The 21666-nt window shown below is 38.3% G+C and overlaps 8 protein-coding genes across 10 annotated transcripts; 5 read left to right on the top strand and 3 right to left on the bottom strand.

The window, feature by feature from the left end:
- Positions 1-215: 215 nt before the first annotated feature.
- LOC105687761 (ER lumen protein-retaining receptor-like) lies at positions 216-1890 on the top strand. Of its 2 annotated transcripts, none has more exons than XM_048650202.1 (5): positions 216-391; positions 494-553; positions 729-910; positions 1003-1192; positions 1289-1890. In XM_048650202.1, exons 3-5 carry the CDS (start codon positions 820-822, stop codon positions 1653-1655), a joined length of 648 nt encoding a protein of 215 aa, XP_048506159.1. In that variant the 5' UTR covers positions 216-391; positions 494-553; positions 729-819; the 3' UTR covers positions 1656-1890. The 2 variants fall into 2 exon arrangements, with proteins under 2 accessions (XP_048506159.1, XP_048506158.1); XM_048650201.1 differs by having other exon boundaries at positions 217-391; positions 628-910.
- A 94-nt stretch (positions 1891-1984) lies between these two features.
- LOC105687837 (glutamyl-tRNA(Gln) amidotransferase subunit C, mitochondrial) lies at positions 1985-2504 on the top strand. The gene has a single exon (XM_012403744.3). The coding sequence runs from the start codon at positions 2094-2096 to the stop codon at positions 2502-2504; it is 411 nt and encodes a 136-aa protein (XP_012259167.2). The 5' UTR covers positions 1985-2093.
- A 10-nt stretch (positions 2505-2514) lies between these two features.
- Positions 2515-3704, top strand: LOC105687834 (DNA polymerase subunit gamma-2, mitochondrial). Its single transcript, XM_012403742.3, has 2 exons — positions 2515-3057; positions 3221-3704. The coding sequence occupies exons 1-2, from the start codon at positions 2515-2517 to the stop codon at positions 3638-3640; spliced, it is 963 nt and encodes a 320-aa protein (XP_012259165.2). The 3' UTR covers positions 3641-3704.
- Positions 3689-5430, bottom strand: LOC105687835 (ER lumen protein-retaining receptor). Its single transcript, XM_012403743.3, has 3 exons — positions 5195-5430; positions 4666-4855; positions 3689-4590 (listed from the first exon to the last, which is right to left on the bottom strand). The coding sequence occupies exons 1-3, from the start codon at positions 5283-5285 to the stop codon at positions 4233-4235; spliced, it is 639 nt and encodes a 212-aa protein (XP_012259166.1). The 5' UTR covers positions 5286-5430; the 3' UTR covers positions 3689-4232.
- Positions 5431-5507: 77 nt separating this feature from the next.
- Positions 5508-8581, top strand: LOC105687803 (exocyst complex component 7). The gene is made up of 6 exons (XM_012403695.3): positions 5508-6102; positions 6171-6712; positions 6795-7346; positions 7420-7672; positions 7741-8007; positions 8118-8581. The coding sequence occupies exons 1-6, from the start codon at positions 5886-5888 to the stop codon at positions 8387-8389; spliced, it is 2103 nt and encodes a 700-aa protein (XP_012259118.2). The 5' UTR covers positions 5508-5885; the 3' UTR covers positions 8390-8581.
- Positions 8544-12268, bottom strand: LOC105687805 (ras-related protein Rac1). The gene is made up of 3 exons (XM_012403696.3): positions 11996-12268; positions 10862-11249; positions 8544-10435 (listed from the first exon to the last, which is right to left on the bottom strand). The coding sequence occupies exons 1-3, from the start codon at positions 12028-12030 to the stop codon at positions 10280-10282; spliced, it is 579 nt and encodes a 192-aa protein (XP_012259119.1). The 5' UTR covers positions 12031-12268; the 3' UTR covers positions 8544-10279.
- A 184-nt stretch (positions 12269-12452) lies between these two features.
- On the top strand, positions 12453-17261 carry LOC105687821 (DNA replication factor Cdt1). 2 transcript variants are annotated; one of them, XM_012403725.3, is made up of 7 exons: positions 12453-13161; positions 13225-13780; positions 13855-14110; positions 14195-14531; positions 14641-14823; positions 15303-15556; positions 15634-17261. In XM_012403725.3, the coding sequence occupies exons 1-7, from the start codon at positions 12969-12971 to the stop codon at positions 15997-15999; spliced, it is 2145 nt and encodes a 714-aa protein (XP_012259148.2). In that variant the 5' UTR covers positions 12453-12968; the 3' UTR covers positions 16000-17261. The 2 variants fall into 2 exon arrangements, with proteins under 2 accessions (XP_012259148.2, XP_012259147.2); XM_012403724.3 differs by having other exon boundaries at positions 12453-13780.
- Positions 17035-20784, bottom strand: LOC105687822 (divergent protein kinase domain 1C). The gene is made up of 6 exons (XM_048650193.1): positions 20693-20784; positions 20322-20589; positions 18574-18734; positions 18074-18472; positions 17705-17993; positions 17035-17635 (listed from the first exon to the last, which is right to left on the bottom strand). Exons 2-6 carry the CDS (start codon positions 20469-20471, stop codon positions 17405-17407), a joined length of 1230 nt encoding a protein of 409 aa, XP_048506150.1. The 5' UTR covers positions 20472-20589; positions 20693-20784; the 3' UTR covers positions 17035-17404.
- Positions 20785-21666: the final 882 nt, after the last annotated feature.

The following is a 21666-nucleotide window of genomic DNA, read 5'->3' as shown; positions in this document are numbered from 1 at the left end:
TTGATTCATTTCTTGCAAAAGTAAGATCATATCAACGCATAGGTATACCAAAGATCTATACATGGTATTTGAGATGTATCGTGTATCTACTCTCAACGATATGACTTCAGTTTTCCGCTGATGTTTCTAGGAAATTTTTATCTCAAGGTAGCTGCACCTTTGACCGTTTTTGACTGCACCATCGTTGCACTGTTGCTTCGAGGCTGCACTTAACTTCGACATGGCTGTTGACTATATCTCTATTAATTAGTGCTGTTTTTTATCTCAGTTTTTCTGACAGTTTTTTTGTCAGTCGGTAACAGATATCAGCGCTATTGAAGCATATCTCTTCGGCTACAAATCTTTAATGAACATCGTAAGCAATCGTGGCCGTGCATGCAAATAGAGAGAAGTGCGTTGACCAAGAGGATTTCTAATAAGTCCGACAATGAGCAGTAATCTCTGGTGTCATGGAAGCAGAGCAGGATTTTATTAATTTTTCATTGATTTCCAGTACTTTATTTAGATCGAAGAAGATATATGCGTTTTCCTTGCAAATGTAACAAATATAACAGTTAAGTAACAGTATTGTGTAAGTTAACATACAAGTAAACATGAACTACTATATTAGCTTACAAACTGACACAGGCAAAGGGTATATACACAAGTACTCAAGGTCATCCATGGGGAAATTACTATTAAATAATAATATTTAAAAGAAGTCGCCAAATGATTATCTTAACTTCCAGTAAGGAGAAGGGTAAATTTTTTACATTGAAGCATGAGCTGTTGCTTCAATACCATTACTAATTTTATTGTTAGAAAATAAAGTTTAACAAAATGAGGATATTCCAAGCACTAGGTGACGCATTTCACCTCCTTGCACTTGTCATACTTCCCTTTGAAATATGGAAGACTGGAAGTTGTCTCGGTAAGTATCTGGTAGTACTTACAATTGGACTCATAGTTGATAAAAGTACCGATCATGGTTCTGACGAATCATTGGATCATTTGAAATTCCAGGTATCAGTGGCAAGTCTCAAATTTTACATGCGATTGTATGCACAACACGCTACATGGATCTACTATTCTTCTATATCTCAATTTATAACACAACGATGAAGCTAATCTTTATTTTTGGCACATACATGACAGTTTTTCTAATTTACGTCACTTATAGTCATACTTATGACAGAGATCACGATACGTTCAGGTACACATTTATTTTCAATCTATGCAATTTATACCTTTTCACTTGCAATGAAGAACGATTGATATGCTGACCACAAATTTGGACGCACTTATATAGAGTGCAGTTTCTTGTGATTCCAGCACTGGCACTGGCACTACTGGTGAATCATGACCACTATAACATCATAGAGATATCTTGGGCTTTCAGCGTTTACCTGGAAGCTGTAGCTATTTTGCCACACCTCTTTTTGGTCGCAAAGACTGGAGAGGCTAAGCGTTTCACAAGCCATTATCTTTGGGCTCTCAAAACTTACAGAGGTTTTTATATTGCAAATTGGATCTACCGTTACTACGTAGAATGGCACTATGATTCAATCCAGGTCACTGCCGGCGTTGTCCAAATGATATTTTATTGTGACGTCTTTCATTTGAGCCGGATTGAAAAGGGTCCCAAGCTACCAATTGACTCCCAAGTGAAGTCGTAGGATTATTATGTTTCAAATAATATTGTTCTCAATAACTGCTTAACATTTAATATAGAAATGTTCAGTTGGTCGCAGGAAAAATGAATGGATGAAAAATTTGACTGATATTTCCAAATTAGCAAGTACAGAAGTAATCATAAGCTGACAAACGTTGAGGAATTGGGAAAAAGTGATTAAAAATGATCATTCTATGTACAATACTTATTTGAATAAAATTACTAATGATCAAAAATTATTAAAACGCATATAAAAATCCTTAATTTATTAGTATATTATCGGTATCTACCACTGGTAGAGATCAGTGGTATCTACTTGGGTAGGTAGGTAGGTGCTTTTTGGTTCCGGCTTTGGGTTCCGCTAGGTCTGTGTTGTGTGCGCTCTTACGGCTGACTGTCAATTTGCATCGCTCAACGCTACAACGCTACATTGACCAGATTAATGGAGAAATTCGTACGAATAATTTGTAACACGTGTAAGAGAAAATATCAAAGTCGCTATTACGCCACAAAATTTTCGGAGGATGTGGAGAAAATCGCTCCGACTGTAAACGATATATCTATAGAACAGTTGGAGAGGTTATCGTTGGTTAATTTTGGTAGCAAGGAAGGTATTGCGAGGCTAAGAGCAGCCATCCACTTCGCGGATCAGCTACGCTCCATAAAACTTGAAGACGACATTCAGCCTATGTATACGGTATTGGAAAACGAAAAACTGTATCTGAGGGAAGACAAAGTTTCAGATGGTGGTTACGCTAAAAAGGTTTTGAAGAATGCGGCATTGACTGAGGAGGGATATTTTGTAGCACCCCCTGGAAACGTCCCGGTTGATCTTACTGACGGAAAGATCTAACATAAGAACTATGAAGGCTGACCAAATATTGTCAGCCCTAGGCAAAGGCTTTCTGAGCACGACGCAAACTGAATTAATCTTTGGTCCATATGGGCAGCTTCTTCTACGAAATATTGAAGATAGCTGGTGGAAGCAGTGTGTCGTATCCTCAAAGTATAATATTTACCCAACAAAAATTTCCCAAGTTCCATGGACTCTAGAATGTCTACGGGACACTAGTGGCGCTGCCTTACCATTTGGATTGGTATCAGTGGAAAAAGTCAAAGGAGTAATGAAGCCCTGCACAGTGTTCGGATTGCCTCTGCCAGCCTCATGCCAAACAATGACGTTAACAACAATTGGCGACAAGAAATCGGTCAAAGATTTGTTCTATAGAAAGCAGAGGGAGCGCAAAGCTTGGTGGCGTAAGTTTAGCAGTAATCCATCGAGGTTTGTCATTGGGAATTCTGAAAAAGATGGAACTCGTGAAATTGTTGATATAAAGGTCTGTTTTCCGCAGCAAAATTTGACCATCGAGACTGTTTCTTTTGGTAAAGCTCAAGACTATTTGCAGGTACTATACAAAATTATGAATTAGTGTGATTTTCCACAGCTATTATTTGCTTGAACCAATCAGATGATGAACTATCATTTAGAAAATCAATCTCATTACTCATATCACAATGCTCAAATTAAAAAGACTTTTTTGTATTCCCAATTATGTATTCGAATTGCAGGACAGCTACCCAGGTGTTCTTAGTGAGTCATATGTCGTGGAGCATGTCACGTCTTCGGAACTAGCGTTCTTAGCATTCTTATGTGACGGATATGTGGAGGATGGCGATTCTTTGCACATTCACCCTAAGCTAGCTCCCTTTAAAGCATTGATAACAACAGAATGCAAATCTGATGATGGAGAGTTGATCAGGGAATTGGCTATTTATCTCAATCATCAATTGAAGGCAGATTACCTTAACACAATTGTGTCATCCAACAGCAATGATGCAAAAATTTTTCGTACTCCTTATGTCATCATAGTTGACAATGAGAGTTTGAAAAGCGGCATAGTCCGAGTAACTTGTCAATTGACGACCATTAGTGAAAAAGTGCATATTACAGAATTAGTAAAATATATTGAAGCAATATGCTGCAGGTAGTTGTCAAGTGAAACTGATTTATAGTAATAAATACTGGACACTAGGGGCCTCAGTTTTATCGGTCTTTTGGTTTTATTGAACTTGTACAATTTATAGTTATATTAATTATTAGTCATCTTCAATTAATTAGAATTATAATATAACAGCTTAAACGTTACAAAGGGCAATTTTTCTCTACTCATTCTACTCGTTTTAATCATCCGGGTGCCTATACAATTCCACCGACTGTTGTCGAGCAATGATTTTTGCACCGATGGTGAAAGGCAAACTTGTGTATTGCCCTTAGGCGGAGCATAATTGAAAATTGTTGTGAAGCCCGATACTCTGATGCACAGTGCGCATCTGTATTTACATTTGTGAAAAACAAAAACAGAGGAAAAACAGAAGAGGAAATATGACCAATAGATGGCAGGGGATGAAGAAAAAGATAGATTGATTAGGAATGAAGCCTAGATCTAAGCTCAACTTCATTAGCTCGATTCTCGGCTCAATAAGTTGATAACTGCTGAGTTTGATAGCCTTTGGGCATCTTGGTGGTAATTTTTGTTGGCAGTTAGCTCACACAAATTAGGTACCTTTTTTTTAATACATGTTAGGCGGGTAGCTGTAGCTTCTTGCCCTTGAGCACTTTGGTGATATAAAGGTAGAAGAAATCGCAATATAAAACAGTCTGAACTAGACCAGCTACTATGGCAATGAGATCATAATGGTCCTCAGCATAGTAGCGGTAAACCCAATTTAAGAGATAAAGACCTCTATAAGAACCGAGAGCAAAGAGGTAGTGACTGGTGATGCTCTCAGCCTCTCCTGTCTTTGACACCAAAAATAGTTGAGGTAAAATAGCAACGGATTCCAAGTAAATGCTAAACGTCCACAGAACTTCCAATAAAGTAAGTTCATGGTTAATCAACAGCGCCAATGCAAGGGTTGGAATGATAAGAAACTCCAATCTGCGAAAAAGTCATAACAACGTGCTTTTAAACTATGGTTGATATTGAATGGTGATTAACGGAATAGATGTATACCTGAATGTATCGTGGTTGTGGTCATAGGTAGCCTTAAACTTGATGTACATAAGATAAACTGTCGCATAAGCTGCAACGACGAAGATGAGTTTCATGAATGTGTTATACGCAGAGATATAGGTGGTGACCAAGTCAAGGTAGCGCGCCGTGTAGACAATGGCAAACAAAATCTGTGACTTGCCACTGATACCTAGAATTACGAGTTATACAATTAAGATCGTAATTGGTAAGAGATTAAGGTTTGGAATACAATTGAAACATCTTTGGGTGAAATTAGACCGGAATTAGAGGTGCGATTGCAGCATTGTACAGTTGACGTATGTGTCAAAAAAGAAAAATTGTACTGGATTATACGTTTGAAGAACTACGGCGTAGCGCAATTTAAAATAGAAAATTAATGAAGGAACAATAAAGGAAATTGGGGTTAGCCAAGTATGAAAGTATTGAAATTAGTGAAGTAAATTCGGGAATGAGAATTTCAGTGAGGTGGTCGAGTATCATTCTGTAAATAGTAACGTTGCTCACTTACCGGCACAACTTCTCGTCTTCCATATCTTTAGCAGAAGCACAATGATTGCGAGAAGATGGGAAAGGTCACCCAATAGCCGAAATATATTCATATCCTTGCTTTTCTTTCTTTTCAATCTAATATCAGAGGAAAAGCGAGTGAAAATCCTCGTGGATCCGACAGGACAACACACAAATATGACGTGGCTGCAGCTGCAGATGGCCGACCGCCAACATCAAGGGTCAATGTTTTCGTTCGGGTAAGTATAGCACCATTCGACACTCGTACTGCCAACACCGGTCACGCCATTTCTCGATCGGCGGAAGAACCAAAGAACTCCTTTTTAAAAGACGTGGATTGTTGACAGTTATTTGTGATGTCAAATTGTCAAACCGGATATGGCGGTATCGCGGTCTTTCGTGATTGGTGCAGCTTTTGGATCGCGGTATTTATCCGTATGGAATAACCAACGTCAATATTTCAAACGAAACTCAAGTGCAGAGGCAAGAGACAAAAACGGCGAGAACAAGCTTTACGGATGCATATCAGTGTCTATGGGCGAAACACTGGGCCATCTCCAGAATTCCACACTCATCGGTTGACAATTACCTCCCCATATTCCCTCCCTGTGTCACCTCTCCTAGCTGTCAAAATTTGTCAACCTCAAAACATCACCTGAAAATTTAATTCTTCCAACTGTCAGTGTAAGAATATGCATGATACTTCAGAGCGTCGGTTTGAGATAGAGTGTAAGTTAGAGGCGGAGGTTGGAGGACTAGCCACATTGAAGGCTGAGATTGATCGCAGCAAACGTGTTACTGGAGGTATTGTCGGAATACTTTCTTCCTTGGAACAACGTCTTGCTAGATTACAGCGTACAATATTACCAGTGTATACAGAGACCGGAAACCTTCAACGTCAACAGCATGGTAATTTCCAGTCTTATTGATTTCAGCATGATGAGTTACACGATTTTCAAGATCTATATCCTTCCTAGATATAGAAAAAACCCTGACTATACTTGATCACGCCATTGGTTACTATGGAGTATGTCGGGAGGTGGAATCCGCCGTTCGCAGTGGCCCTACTGGTGCTGGAGGGCTAGATGCTTTTTTGGATGCGATGAATCGTTTGCACAATGCACAGAGATACTTCCAAAAGAATAATCCCAGTTCTGTTGAATTGGAAAATGTATCAACCATGTTTACAGTTGGTTCAGAAGCATTGTACGCTGAGTTTAAGGATATTTTGGCTAGACAAAGCAAGCCAGTACTACCGATCATTCTACTAGACCTAATAACGTCAGATGAGGATACCAGTGGAGCTGAAGATGCATATCATTCTTTATGCCAACTTCCTGAAAGCGCACTTGATGATTTAGTCAAAATAGCAAACTGGTTAGAGGAAAGAGGCTATCGAAAACATGGCCAAATATATGCTTCAGTTAGGTCTGCAATAGTTCTTAGATCTCTTCAACTTTTAAAAGAGCATCAAAGGAGCGCCAGTGGTGGAAGTATTCATGCTACTAGTCCCATGCCGGTAATAATCAACTAATTTACATGGCCCTTAATTATTTGTTGGGACATCCATGTCCAACAATTTTGAAAATTTTTCATTCTAGAGGGCTAAATTTGCAAGTCGTCACTCCTCAGTCACACAGGAAACTGCGGGCCGAAAAGCGTCGCGAAGGTTGCAGCACGTCTTGGAGAAAAAGGCAAGCAAAATGTTGTTCAAAGCATCACAAACAACAGGATTAGGGCTCTCTTTACAATCATCTCGGAGATCTCAACCTCAGCTCTCGAGCTCCATAGCAGAAGATGCTGCACCTGACGAGCAGGAAATGGATAATTATTTGCTGCTAGCTGCTGGTCTCCATAAGCTAATGCAGGCTGAGCGATCTCTTCTTGCTAGAATTCTTCCTCAATCACTGCGACCACAAGTACTTGAAGCGACCGTGCGGGACGCTATGGACTTGGTAGCACATGATGGGGAAAGCATTGCTACCCGTGCTAAAAGGTGCATTGTCAGACGCGACTTCTCCGCTGTCCTGGTCGTCTTTCCCATCCTCAAACACCTTGGCGAGCTCAAACCTGATTTGGAGAGAACTGTTGAAGGCTGTGACTTTGCCCTTAGGTCCAAATTTGCTTCTGTACTCAACACATTGAACTCCACGGTATGCAGGATTTGAAATTTCTTTCGTCTGAAGCTGAAAATTCAATCATGTTCGATTTTTTGTTACCATAAAGGGCGCTAAAGCATTGGAAGATTTTGCTGAAAGCGTTCGAAACGACTCGGGAGCCACACTGCCCAAAGATGGAACAGTTGCCGAAAGTACTAGCAATGTTCTCGTGTTTTTGGAACACCTGGCTGAGTGTGCTGACACGGCTGGTGCCGTTTTAGTCCGTACCACTGGCACAGATTCGTCTTACGGTAATACAACGGTTTCATCACCTCAGCAAGCAGAGGATAATCACAGAATGTTACTCGGTGTCTATATAAGTGAGTATTATTCTATTTCAACTGCGCTTGAATCTCTGTGTATAATTTTAGGATTTTTTTTTTCACAGAAAAGGTTTTGGCACAGCTGAATTTGGCTCTGGTTAACAGGAGTGACACGTCATATTCCGATGGAGCATTGCGGATGCTTTTTCGTCTAAACAATCACAACTATGTAATCAATGCGCTGCGACGTAGCTCTCTCATGGAATTACTGCTATTAGCTGAACCCTCCGCTGAGAGAACATACGAGGATTTATTGGCAAAAGATAAAGTAAATTACGTCACTGCAACATTTGCTAAGGCTATGATTTTTCTTGAATTATCCGAAGAACTTGGTGAGATACTTAAGTACTATATTTGGGATTGAATGTAGAATTTCGATTGTTCTGAACAGAATGACAACTGAACGCTTATTCCTTAAAAATTTTTTGTTTCGCATCTTTAGAATTGGGATCAAAGGTGATAAAAGAGCGATTCGTTGGGTTTACGAGGGAGTTAGACGAGGCCGCAAAGAGTCAGCGTTCATACTCCGTTCCAGACCCTCGTCTTCGAGAGGAACTGCGTCAAGCTTTGAGACATTCTTTGCTCCCTCTCTACACTGTTTTCCACAACAAATATCGTGGAACATCATTTTCAAAAAATCCAGCAAAGCATGCCAAATACACACCTGATCAAGTTTCATCTTTAATTGGGATGTTCTTCGATGCTGCAGCGTAAATATTAAATTGCGATGTAATGAAGAATTGTTGGAGGTATCTACTTCAAGTGCTCTAGTTGTAATTATTCCGAAATAGCTTCCAATATTGCGGTTGCAGATTTAGCTGTGACATATCGGTATTAAAGGAAAATGTAAATTGAGTGTAGAACAATATAATAAACACCCATTTAATAAAGCCAATTTAGTTACAATAACGGTTTCATCATTATTCAATTACTTGATTTTTTTATCCTGCCGTTATCTCGTATGTTATTTTATCTTACAACTGCTCACGAACGTCTATCACGGTCTAGCGCCAAGATGCAATAGAGTCGTGGGCTTTCAGTTTTATTTTAGTCTTTTTTTTCATTCATTTTTACTATAAAAACAAGCAACGTGTGTTTTAGATCCGTTTAGTAGCTAATATATTACGACAATAGTAGGAATAAGCTTTAACCTTGGCAATTATATACAATTAGAATATGCCATTTTACTCACATTCATTTCTTCATTCTCTCGTACTGGTTTTATTTTTATTTATTTTTTCTCTCTTCCGCCACTAAACACTTGTAATAACATTTATTCTTTATCAGCTTGGACCTGATCTGTTTTCTATTTGTTAAACATATCTAGCCAATTCTGACATAACAAAGGTCTCTCGCTCTGACAGTAGAAGGACAACAATTTTCCCAACAACTTGCACACTGAAACCACTCGACTTTCTGACTATAAGAGTTTGCATTAAGACCACTCTAATATTTGTTATTTTATGGAAAAAATGTATTTACTTGCATTTGTTGTGTCAAAGTTGAACGATACATAATTGTCAATAACCATAACGAATCAGGTCCAAAAGTTCACCACAATAACATTGAATATATTTATAAATACCATTTAAACAAGTCACAGGCGCAGTTCATCTGATTTTATGATTTCATCTAACGTAGAAGTGATTTGATCGTACGTAAATAGACAGCCGACGGACAGGGGTGGATGGGTGAGCAGGTGGGCGGGGGAATTTGGAGATACTAACGTTATCGTTTTTATCGTTAATATAATGTAGTATTGTTAAAATCGCGTATACCTAAGATCTATATCTATATACTTCATGTGTGGTATGTATAATATAAGAATAATAATAATAATAGTAGGGTTAATTAATTTTTTTTGTTGTTTTCCTTTGCTTTGTTTTGTTTTCATCATCATTTATACCTATATAATTATTAATAATCATTATTAATATACTCAAATATACTGTACACAATCAGTTTGGTTCCTTCTACGTCCCTCTTGTCTAACTAGCCATGCCACCTTTGTTAATGTTCATCTGCTTTTTAAAACTATTATTATTATTATTTAATAATTTATTTCTTTTTTTGAAAATATTGTTCATCGTTTGTTCAACGAGCATTCTAATTATTGGCACTAGAGTCATTTGATTTCTGTAACGGACGTCCTGGTAATTAAAGTTAAAAACATTTCACAAAATTATCACGATAAAAGTTACTAAGACAAAGAACGGAAATAAAAAAAAAGTTGTTAAAATAGAGAAAAGGAATGCAAATAGAAGTGATGCTGTAGAAAAGTAACAAAGTAGCTCATTGACAGCTGTGTAAAATACATTATATTGACTATTGCTTTTTTTCAACTAATTCATGAACACTGACAATAGTTACCTTCATTTAGTATTTTAGCATTTATATCCAACAATATGGTGTGTATGGTACTGAATGGTTACGTTGTGCCGCTAAACGCTGCTTTGTGCATCATGAACTTGTGCCAATTAAGGCGGTGACCGCTGTTTTCAAAATTTTTGCTGTGCGAATCAATCAAATTAATGATGATAGAAGGGATGGGAAACAAAGAGGGCGTATAGGTGGCTATACTGGCATTGGTTCAAACACTTAATATTATAGGAGAAAACACCTGCGCTTTGGCTTAGGGTGGATAGGGGGACAAAGGACTGCACGTATCGCTTCATCGAACACTGTCTTCAGGCCCTTCTGCGTCAATGCTGAACATTCTAGGTACTTGACCGCCCCAATTTCTTTTGCCATAGCTAAACCCTGGAAGATTAAAAAATTAGATTTGTTATTATCAGTTAAGAATTTTATATAAGAAATTAAAATATTCTCATACAAAGGCTAGGACTATTCCAGAAAATCGATATAGAAATTTATCAAATATTTTGAACGAGTTTGCTTTTGGATTTCAAATATATGTTGGCTATTTTTCTTTGATGTAGCTAACAAAAAGTATTTTTTACGATGTGTGATGGTGCAAATTAGTTGATTAGGAAATTGGAACAAGTATCATGTAATTATGGTGAGTCAGATATCTCCAAAAATCTAATTTTAGCGCTTATTGTAATCTACACAATATCACAAATTAATCTCATGACCTTTTGAGATTGAGCAACTTTGATTGATGACCAGCATTGATTTTGGATGAAATACTTCCTTTTAATTTTAATTTAAAATAGAATTTGTTACCTGAGGGTAGGTGATGGGTGCAAGTTTTTTGTCTTTAAGTCGTTCTATGGTTTCTTTGTCCTCACGCAAGTCCAGTTTTGTTCCAACTAAGATGATTGGTGTAGCTGGGCAGTGATGACGAACCTCAGGGTACCATTTAGCTCGTACATTTTCAAAACTTGCAGGATTAACAAGTGAAAAGCATATTAAAAAGACATCTGTCTGTGGGTAGGAGAGAGGACGCAGTCTATCGTAATCCTCTTGACCAGCCGTATCCCAAAGACCCAAATTTATTGGTTTGCCATCCACCATCACATTTGCAGAATAATTGTCAAATACTGTAGGTATGTATTCTCCAGGAAACGCATTGGTTGTGTAACTTATCAGCAAACAGGTCTTACCCACGGCTCTGTTGAAAAATTTGTTCAGTCAGTTGCTGGTAGCAACTTTTGTAGAAAATATACATATGATTGTTTTTTTTGTTACATAAAAAATTGTATCTCTAAAGATCAAATCGGAACCTATCAGAACAATTATGTGGTGTGTTCAGTCAATGACTTGCTAGACAATCTCTTTATACCTCTTGTCGGAGGAAAATGTGGTAACACTATATAATGTATCTGTGTGAAATATATGCGTAAAATGTTCTAAAACGAGATTTGTATATTTTGATAAGTGTGCGGAAAATTCTTCATATTAAACTTGGAGGGATAGTCTAGGATATCTAAGTTCATGAGAGTGTTGAGTTTGGCGTCATCATCACCATAACCGTCATCGTCATCATCATCGTCGTCGTCATCATCATCATTATCATCAGCATAATTATCATCATGAGATAAGGTCAAAAAAAGAATTGGTAGGTGCGGACGGGTAAGCGAATATTTCAAGTGTCAAAATTTGAAGATTGGAGAGGGGGGTGTTGATTGTCGCGATTTCTCTTTTGAGAATCGGTAACATTGGACCTCCCCAACTAGCGATGGTATTTTAAAGAATTTAATTGTCTTCTCGAGGTGTACGCTGACATGACTGATGAGGATGACCATTGACCACACACCAAGAAGAGTCTCTGTTTTCTTTTCACTTATTTCTTTTGAGCCAAGGGTAGGTTGATTGATCCTTGAATTGAGACAATACGATAAATAAAATTAAACTTACCCATCGCCGACGACAACGCACTTGATCGCCTGCATTATCACGATATATCAAATGAATAATCGCGGAGGAATATAGCCAAGAGGAATAATTGAGAGACAAGACCACACGTAAAGGGCGGGGGACACGGCCACGGCAGATACACTTTTCTACTACTGGAGTATTTTAGTATCTATGCGATGATTATGAATTTATACGATCTCATCTCTATTAAAAGATAACATAAATCTAGGAAACAATTGGAGTGATTTTAAATCGGTGTTATCCTTAGTTTAGTGACGTTCGTTGGTATGAAAATCATCGTAGACTGATCAGTTGTGAATTTGACAGATGTCGAAGGGTAGTCCCACTGCTCTCCAGTCAAATTTTTGCTCTTGCTTTCTGGAACTTCGTCTCGTGCAACGTTTTCCGGCTACCTCCGATGCTCGGTTCAGGAATCAGGGCCGATTATCCAGGAAAAACCTATTTACTTTGAATAAATATTACGAGTTGGATTTTCATATATTGTTAATTACTTATAGTAATTAAAATTCTTAAAATCTAATTCGTCTATCGGTAGCATTTTAAATTTAAAAATTTGTGCTTCACTGGCTAGAAATATATTAATAAATCAAACGGACGGTCCTGAAAGCGTTGACTGAAGAAAGCAACGCTGAAAGTGTATTAACTGGAGATTGGTATCAGTCAACGCTGAAAGGATACCGTTGCTGTAGACACAATTTTTGGTGGCTGCCCTTGTTTTGATGCCGCTCCCTCGACTGCTGCTGACAGCGCCGATTTGTTTACGCGCCAAAAACCGTTAAAGGCGCGCGGTTTTGTGATAAAAATGGAGTAACCAGTCGACCGTTGTTCTGACAATGTGCTAGTGAATTTTGTGATTGAAATCGTGGTACAAAACTGTTACAATCCGTTCTAAGCCTCCGCTGAAAATTTATAGTACTCTTTAACTTTAAACTGTTCATCAAAAACAGCGAATATGTCGCAACAGTTCGTTGATGCGTATTTCAACAACCGAAAACGAACAGCTGCCGAAGACGTGAGGATCAGGACGAAGGTCTTGGTCCTTGACGAAGAGCAGGCTGGAAATTTAGTGAGCAGTTCGGAACGTGGCTCGGAAAACTCCAAAAACTCTGGATCTTTGGCTCCGTTAACTCCACAGCCTGAAGAAGGTAACCCTAAAATGAGCCCTATGATCGTCTTCTCAGCTCCTAAAGATACTACCCTAAATTTAGACTCCAAAAATGTTGAAGGAGAGTCTCGGAATATCACTCTACGCCCTAACCGAGTCGTCAGGAATATTCAATTCGATTCCCCTAAGTCTGGTGCCTCAAAGGCCCCAAAAGCAAATGCAAAAGGACGAGGGCTCAGGGCAAAGAAAAATTTGGCTCAGGAAGGACAAGCTGATATTCGAGAGACTTTTTTGAAACTTAGCAAGGAAGGGAGTGACGGTTCAGTCCAGAATTCCAAAAACGTAGTTTTTGAAAAGAAAGGAGCTCTAAGTCCAACAAAAAAAAAGCCGCTAACACCACAAAAAATAAGAGAACAGCCTGCTGCAGGAGCGCTGACACCAAAAAAGATGTCAGTCATGGAAACCCTTGCACAGCAAGATCTTAGTATTGGGGAAATTAAGAACAGAGTTGTAAAGAGTGGAAGACTCGCCGAGCTAAAGGCAGCCATGGCTAGAGTCAACAAATGTGCTGCTAAACTTGATGAGCTTGAAAGCAAGAAGGAAGTCATGAAACCACAGATCAAGAAGTTTGAGAAAATCGAACTTGAGGTTCCTATTAGGTACTTTAAATTCTTATTTGGTAAATTTATGTACAAGACAATTACCACTTTCTATAATAATCTATTTTCTAAAGTCCGCAGAAGGCATTGCTCTCTCCACGCAAGAATCTCTTAACCCCAACCAAGAATGTAGATCTCCCAAAAAACGCCAGTCCTCAACGGCGTCTTCTGTTTGCGCCCAAAGAGAACTCTGGAAGCCCAGTCAAAAGCAGTCCCACAAAACTTGCTGCTTACCAAAAATACCAATCACTAGTTGAAAGCGGAACACCTGCTCTTGCCTTGCCCTACAATTACAGGCTTTTGGCTGAGGCCTTTAGATGTGTGGACACGGTAATTTATAGATTTAATCTGTAAGAAAATGAATGAGTCTTTTTGCGATTGTTTCAAAAGTCAATGCTGAATATCCATTTCCAGGTCGCGGCACTGTTGTTCAACAGGAAAGAAGTAATAACTTTCAAAAAATTGAAGCCAGCGGTACAGGAAATGTCACGGCGTAATTTCTCTTTAGAAATACTTGCGCAGATCAAAACAGTCTTTCCAAACGCTTTTGCTTTCCATCAAGAAAAATTGCACAATTTCGGTACTACCTCCAAGCAGGACAATTACGAGCTGGTTGTCACACCTTTAGTCGAGCCCAAAACTGGAAGAAATACTCCAGATGCAGATAATGTCTTAAAATCTGGATCAGAAACTAGCATGTGTCCAACTGTGCTACTGGAACGCAAAAGAATCTTCTACAAGACGCTTCTGGGTGAGAAAAACTCAGAGTTTATAATTTCTGTTCATTGTATAAGAAATTTGCATTCATTTCGTGTGGAATTCTCATAGCATTTAAAACCACGGTTCAATTTCCATAATAGATCTTGTCAAAGCTGAACATGAGAAGTTCTTGCACAGCTTGGATCCACCCATGATAATTCCAAAGCACAAAATAACTAGATGGCACCCAGAATTCAACGTGGAAAGCTGCCTCCCAATTGAGCAAGCAGAATTACCACAGCCACCCAATATTGAACAGTTTACAACTGCTCAGGACGTTCTTCGTAAGTTCAAAAATCTGTTCTACATACTCCTTAATTTCTAGGGCTCATAAACAATTCAAAAAAATCGTATCATTCTCAATTCTTTTTACTCCATCAGCAAAAAGCTATGACACCATTATAACAGTGTGCCCCCAATTTTGAAATAATTTAATCTGGGTCACCTATCAGCAAATATTTTTGTAAGCAATGCAATAATTCGATTGACATAAACTCGTTCAGTAAAATACGAAATGCATAGACCATTTCTGGCTGCTGCTGCCAGTATTCAACTGTTTTATTCGTATTCACGCTATCTTAGAGTTTAATCAGAAATATTATGCGCATGAAAGTACTCTGCTTTGTCAACGGTTTTAAGCTGAAGCTTGGTAGACATGAAACGTTGAATAGAATCAGTGAGTCATCGCTTGTAAAAGTCTTAACGGTTTGTGACTATAGTTTTGTATATTTCCTGAAACTCAACTAGATATGAATTTTTACAGAAAAGGCAAAAAGCTTGTTTAACTGTAACACGCGCATGGAAAAGGCTCTACAGAGACTAGCCGAGGCAAAGATGACATGTAAATCTGAATCGCCGATTGCAAATACGACTGTCGATGCTACAACTCAAGTTGTTGATCAGGGAATGAGAAAAGTTGAGATTTCGATCGTTGATACGCCTCCAGCAACACCCACCGTTCAACGTAGCTATCTGAATTCTGCTTTCAAAGGAATTCCTAAGGCTCTCCTAGAGAAGGTGAGTAAACATCATACTTCTATTTTCATTTTCTAGCTTCCGATTTTGAGTCATCTATAGTGATATATCATCGACAGGTTCGTGCAAAGCAGGCAGCCAAAGCCTTAGAGGCTATGACAAGAACGCCCAGTGCGGATAAAGAAGCGACGCGGTATTCGCGTTTACCAGAACTAGCGAAGATATTGCGAAATATTTTTGTGGCGGAAAAAAAGGGCGTTTTAACTTTGGAGTTCGTAATCGCTAAACTCGACAATTCTTACAGGGCAAAACTCACCAATAACGAGTTGGAAGACCATATTAAACTTCTTTGCAAACTAATGCCGACTTGGGCAAGCTTGCATAATGTTCGAAAAGTCGATTACTTGAAGTTGTCCAAAAACATTGATATCAACAAGGTCATTCGACGACTCGAAATTATGGCTAATGATAAAGTTGGTAATTAGCAATGGTAATTAATTTCGAATCTAATTAATTTCGTGCATTTATACAAATACGCGCAGAGTTGATTTTCTTTTTTTCCCCTATAATTAAATAAATATACACATTTATTATGACGTTGCTGTCATATTGAATAGCCAAGTTCAATTTCAATTCGACAAAGCTATTTGGTGGTAATTTTTTACTTGCTCTTATTTTTTTCACTATACCACCAAGGTTTTTATCCTTATATTTGACATTCTGTATTTGATTTGATTTTCTCACTGCACACTCGAGCAATAATTCTAGTTTAGAAATTGAAAAAAAATCAACCAAAAAAAACATGCACAATTTTTACGTTTAATACTAGCTACAATTTCCCCAAAAAATAGATTGGTATTGATGAATACGAATATGTACTTAGATGATGATTATAAAGACTGTTTTTTTTTGTCAGTTCCTAAGGATCGACTATATACGATCGAACGGTTAATTTTTTCACAGCCATATCCCAACGTAGATAAGCGGTGGATGCTATTGAATTAGATAAAATATGGAGCGTGAAAATTGTGAACCTAGTTATAATTAAGTCGTTAGAATTGAGTTAGTAAGAATTTTCACATGAATAAAACATCCTTTTCGAGCAATACTAGTGCTAAGTTGACACTCGTTCGATTCCAAGACACACTGAAATTTGTGGAAAAATCATATTAAAAATAATAAAAACCCGAAATTTCCCGGTAACGATATTACGTTTTTTGGTGTTTTTTTTTTCTTTTTTACTGTTGAGAAACTCCCGCGAAGGACACAGAATATTCGAGCTTGTTATAAGAAAGTTGACAAAGAACTTTGCAATAATCGACTATAATGACATGATGAAAATGATTCAACAATGCATTGGTGATACATTAAATAATAGGTCGTTCAACAGAATTTCTTGAACATAAATTATTAGGAGTATCCAAGTTGTGGATTACTGTATCGAACGAGAGTTTATTTAGCATAAGCATGGCTATACATCCGTTTCATTATAGCAGGAAAGTGAAATGATGACAACGGTATAATAATAGTAATAATTTCATTTATTGATTGAATTTCGATAGTATTCTAATTATCGTAAATAAGTACATTAATCATTGGGCCAAATAATTATCCTATGCGGAAGACTATAATACACTAAATCGGCGCTATAAAATCTATTAATAATTAAATATTTTGTTATCGCACAAAAATTCTTTGGTTTCACTCATATGTTATAAGTGCTCATTAAACAACTATTATCATTTGATCCAATGCGATCATTTCTCACCTAATTAATCATAGTACGGGATTGTGTACGTAGGAACTACGGTAACTTTTCAATTAAGTTATCTTTAAACTAACTTTGAAGGCATCTTTCATTTTTGTTTTATATTTCCGTTAGAATTTTCTTCACTGTAAGCCACTGAACCGCTGTTCCATTTCACTGAGCATATTATACAACCTCGATTTTAGACTATCCGGCACGGCAGCTCTCGGCAAATGCGTTAGATCTCCAGCTGGGTTCGCACATTGTCTCAGCATGACTGCTAAAGTGCTTGTAGTATGTTGCGACATCAGCAAACCAGGAATTATTATTGTTCCGGATAACGTCCATCCGAGAAATATTTTTTCACATATTACCTGTTAAGAATATGTTAGCGTAATCTGCAGTGATTCAATATTTTTTGCCGCGCCTAAACAATTACTTACTTGAAGATTATCGTTTGCTACTGGAGACTCGCACTTCTTATTCACCGAGCAGAAGGACCTGCAATCGAAGTAGTCACAGTCTTCGTGCTTCTGGCAGCTTCGCCCATCAGCTACGAGACGACCTACTGCTGACCTTGGGAAGACCGCGTCTAGATCCAGAAACTTTAATCTTTGCCCACCCGGAGGAAGCCCAAAATGATTGATCTTTACGTCGCAGAGGTGTAAAGGCTCTGCAAAGTTTGCATCGAATTCTTCTAATAGGTCCAGGATCATTACGGCCAATTTCAACCTGTCATGATTTACGGAAAAATTTTTGGCTCACTTCTGGACCCTTCGGGAATCAGAAGAAAATGGTACAATCCTACAAACCTTTTGGCCCACTCTGGTTTTGAATCTGAGAGTGCAAGAATTGTAGTTGGTGTTTGAATGGGCTTGGCATATTCTACGGCAAAAAATGTTCCGCAGGTTCCAACTAATTGTGGAAAGACGTCCCTGTCTTCGTAAATTATCGACATTATGTACTCGTTCTCCTGAAGAAGTGGCCAGACATTTTCCATTTCCAAATGACGTCTGGTAGGATTAGTTTCGACGTGATGTCTCCGCAATCGACTTAGTCGCTGTAGCTGTGGACCAGTTACCGTAACGTTCAATTTGTTTACTACTAGATCTTTAATCATGCTTCCGAATTCTTCTTCAGACGGAAAATGTCGACTCCCTCCGGTGTCCGTCCAGAAAAGAGCCTCAGATTGATCCGTGTGTGTGTGTATCCTGCATGAAAAAAACAGTAAAAACTGTTACTTGAATTGAAAAGCTGAAAAACAAGTTAGTTACACCATATATGTATGTAGATCAGTTCGGATTCTGTATACCTGGAAGCCTTAAAGACAAGTCTTGTGGTCTCCCAGTGTGCTGAAAACACAGCTTCTTTGCCTGCGTGAAGGTTCTCACATGCCAGTGAATGAATTCTTTTTTCGGAGCAAAGAGGACCGCACAATATTCCAGCGGCCGCTCCAGAACTGTGCATGGAACACTGAGGATTCACAAAATATGGTGCGGCGTAATTAAAATTTCGAATGTAACGAATTACACCTTTTTTAATCTACTCGAGTAAAATATCATATTTTATTCAATTTTCAATTTTTTCATGAACTAATTACGACATAGTGATATCCTTGAAAATTGCATTTATATTTGGCTACGAAGAATACGAAGTAGATATGCTATGTGACTTCTTTTAAAAGTGACCACCCACCGCCATTAATACGCATAGCACCTCGCCAGGATTCACATCGCTCCGTGCAGGTAAGTGCGAAATGCATTGTACTAACTATACCTGGAACCTTTTTGAACTTGAAAGACTGTACGAATAATCCTTGATCGATTGCAGTGAAGCTACAAGCAAATAATATTACCTAATAGAAAAACGACGCAAAATACGTTGATTCGTTTCGAGACGGAATAATACAGAGAATTCTTCAAAGTTATTGCTTCTGCATTGAACATCTCAACGCTTTTTATACGATTTAAACAAGCCAGATTTTGTTATAGACATTTTCGATCTCCAGGTGAACCATAATTTTCACCAGTGAATCCAAAATTGGCTAATTTGGCGAATTCTATCATCGTTTTACTTGCGTGTTGTACTTAAGTATAGGCATGGAATGCACGTGAATTATCACGCACCTGTGTTGCACTATAGAGTCGATAAAACCGCGTTATAACTGTGCAGAACACAATTTAAATTATGCAATCGGAAGTTGTATACATCTCGGTGCACCTTGACACAATCTAGGTTGACACGAACTGCAATCTTATACTGCATAAATTGCATTTATAAAATCTACAAAATTCCTTGGTACATCGATTAAATTTTTTTTTCTGGCATCAGTCGATTAGGATCCGATACGTATGCAAAATTTGTGCAGAAGAATTGATTTGTTTTTCTGCAGGCCTCCACATTCGAATCTTCTCAACATTTCCTGTACGACTATCTTTACCTTTAGGTCATCTCAATTTTACGACCCTAGCACGCTATAAAGCGAGCTACAAAGTAAAAGACAGCATAGACATCTCATTACATTATATGATTCTTCTTTCATTGTGGAACCTGGCAAAGCGAATTTTTATACCGTCATTCAAAGACTTTTAGACCTCGACTGATAAAATCGTGCGATTCGCTGTGAGTATAGTAAGTAAATTGATTTTTCTTGTCAAACGCTCAACTTCCTAAGTTTTGCTCGACTCTAAACTAATTTGGTAATGTTTCCTTTCAATGGATCGAACGTGATTGGAAAGATGAATTTGGTCTCAGTATTGACTGATAATTTGGTAATCTACAATTTCGTTATATCGGCAATTTGTGCAGCATCCCCTCAACTCGTTGCGTCACCTCAGAGGGTGAGTAAAATTAATTTCGCGCGTGCGTGACCCTCTGAGGATTGGCGCAGTCGTATCACGTGACCGTTGACAATCAAAACGACACGCGCTCACCTGTACACGCGGATGTGTGTGTCACATTGTCTTCAATAAAGCAGACGTTACTGCAGCAGCAACTAACTAATTTTGAAAATTATATAATGATTTGATGTATGTACGCTCGAAAATCGACAGTACTTACCACTGTAGATACGTGTTTCCATGCCTCTAAATTCGTACACATTATTCCCCAGTGGATTAATAAGTAGATTGTCGTTATTAGCAATAGAAATATTACTAATGATACGAATTTATAGTGGTACATAAAACCCGGCAAACGTCTGATGTTCATCTTTGGATGATGGATATCAAAAAATGCGCCTTAGCTTTATTTCTTCCTTTTTATCGATCGTCATTTATTTATTCTCTGCATGCGGGAAGTCGTTGCCCTCCGCCATGATGTATGGTATCTGTAGGTATATTTTTTCTTTATATTTTTGGGATCTTAATAACACATGGTAATTGTTTCAACGCGCGCGAGGATGCAGAGAGTTTACTTAAGCGTTATATTACTTCGGTAGTTGTCGGCAGATCTGCTTGCGCCTCTCGAAAATCTTTCATTGCGGGCCAAGAGCGCCTCTCGTGGATTAACACGACGCATCGGATATTTGAATATTACCATACCTCAAGAATGTTGCGCGTTATTAAATTTTGGGGGTTCGACTCCAGATGGAGCCTCCTAGAGCTTTATCGAGCTTTCGGGCTTCTTTGAAAACTTCGTCGGTAATTTCCGGTCAAGTTACGAAGTGAGATTTGAATAGTTCTTTGCGTTTTTTTCTACTCTTCAAATCGATTCAAATTTTGTCGGTGCAAACGGCTAATATGGTCAAAACTTTGCTGAAAACGTAATTAGAAATCTGACATCTACCAGAAGAATGAAATTTGATTTTGCTACACTTTTTTAATCTGTCCGAAGCCCTTTTCAATGTGCAAGTTTAATATAGGTATCTATGGTACATACATGTACGCATTTTATTTTGAATAAATTTCAACTGCTGAAAGTTTTTCAGAAGCCTATTGAATGGATTCTGTTATCAAAAATCACTTTCTTTCATCAAGTAGAGCCGTCTTATCTAATTCCTACGACCCTGACGGCGCGTCATCGTGATGCCAATCGCGCGACGTCACAATAAGCCATCTCGTCATCATCAATACGTGATGAGCTTAGTGCTGTTCTTCGTTTTCTGTGAATGTAGTTTCGGATGACTTTGAGTAACGTACACTTCATACTCGTGACGGTGTTTTACTCATTGTCAAGCCATGACGTACATTCGAGGCGCGTGACTCGTCCGCAAATAGACGCCTCGTATCTACTAGGAGCGTAACACGCCACGATAAACTAATTTTTCAGAACAGGTTTCGATAAAATTGAGATAGTGCCGTTTTTGAAGATCACGAATTCTCGCCGGTGATTTATTCCCGCCAAATATGACGTACGCTTAGCGCGAAATCCTATCCTTTTTCTGTTCAACTTAACTAGCAATTTT

This window comes from Athalia rosae, chromosome 2 (assembly GCF_917208135.1).
Source record: "Athalia rosae chromosome 2, iyAthRosa1.1, whole genome shotgun sequence".
Lineage (NCBI taxonomy): Eukaryota > Metazoa > Arthropoda > Insecta > Hymenoptera > Athaliidae > Athalia > Athalia rosae.
Note: the sequence above shows the minus strand (reverse complement) of the source record. Positions and strands in the feature narration are given on the sequence as shown.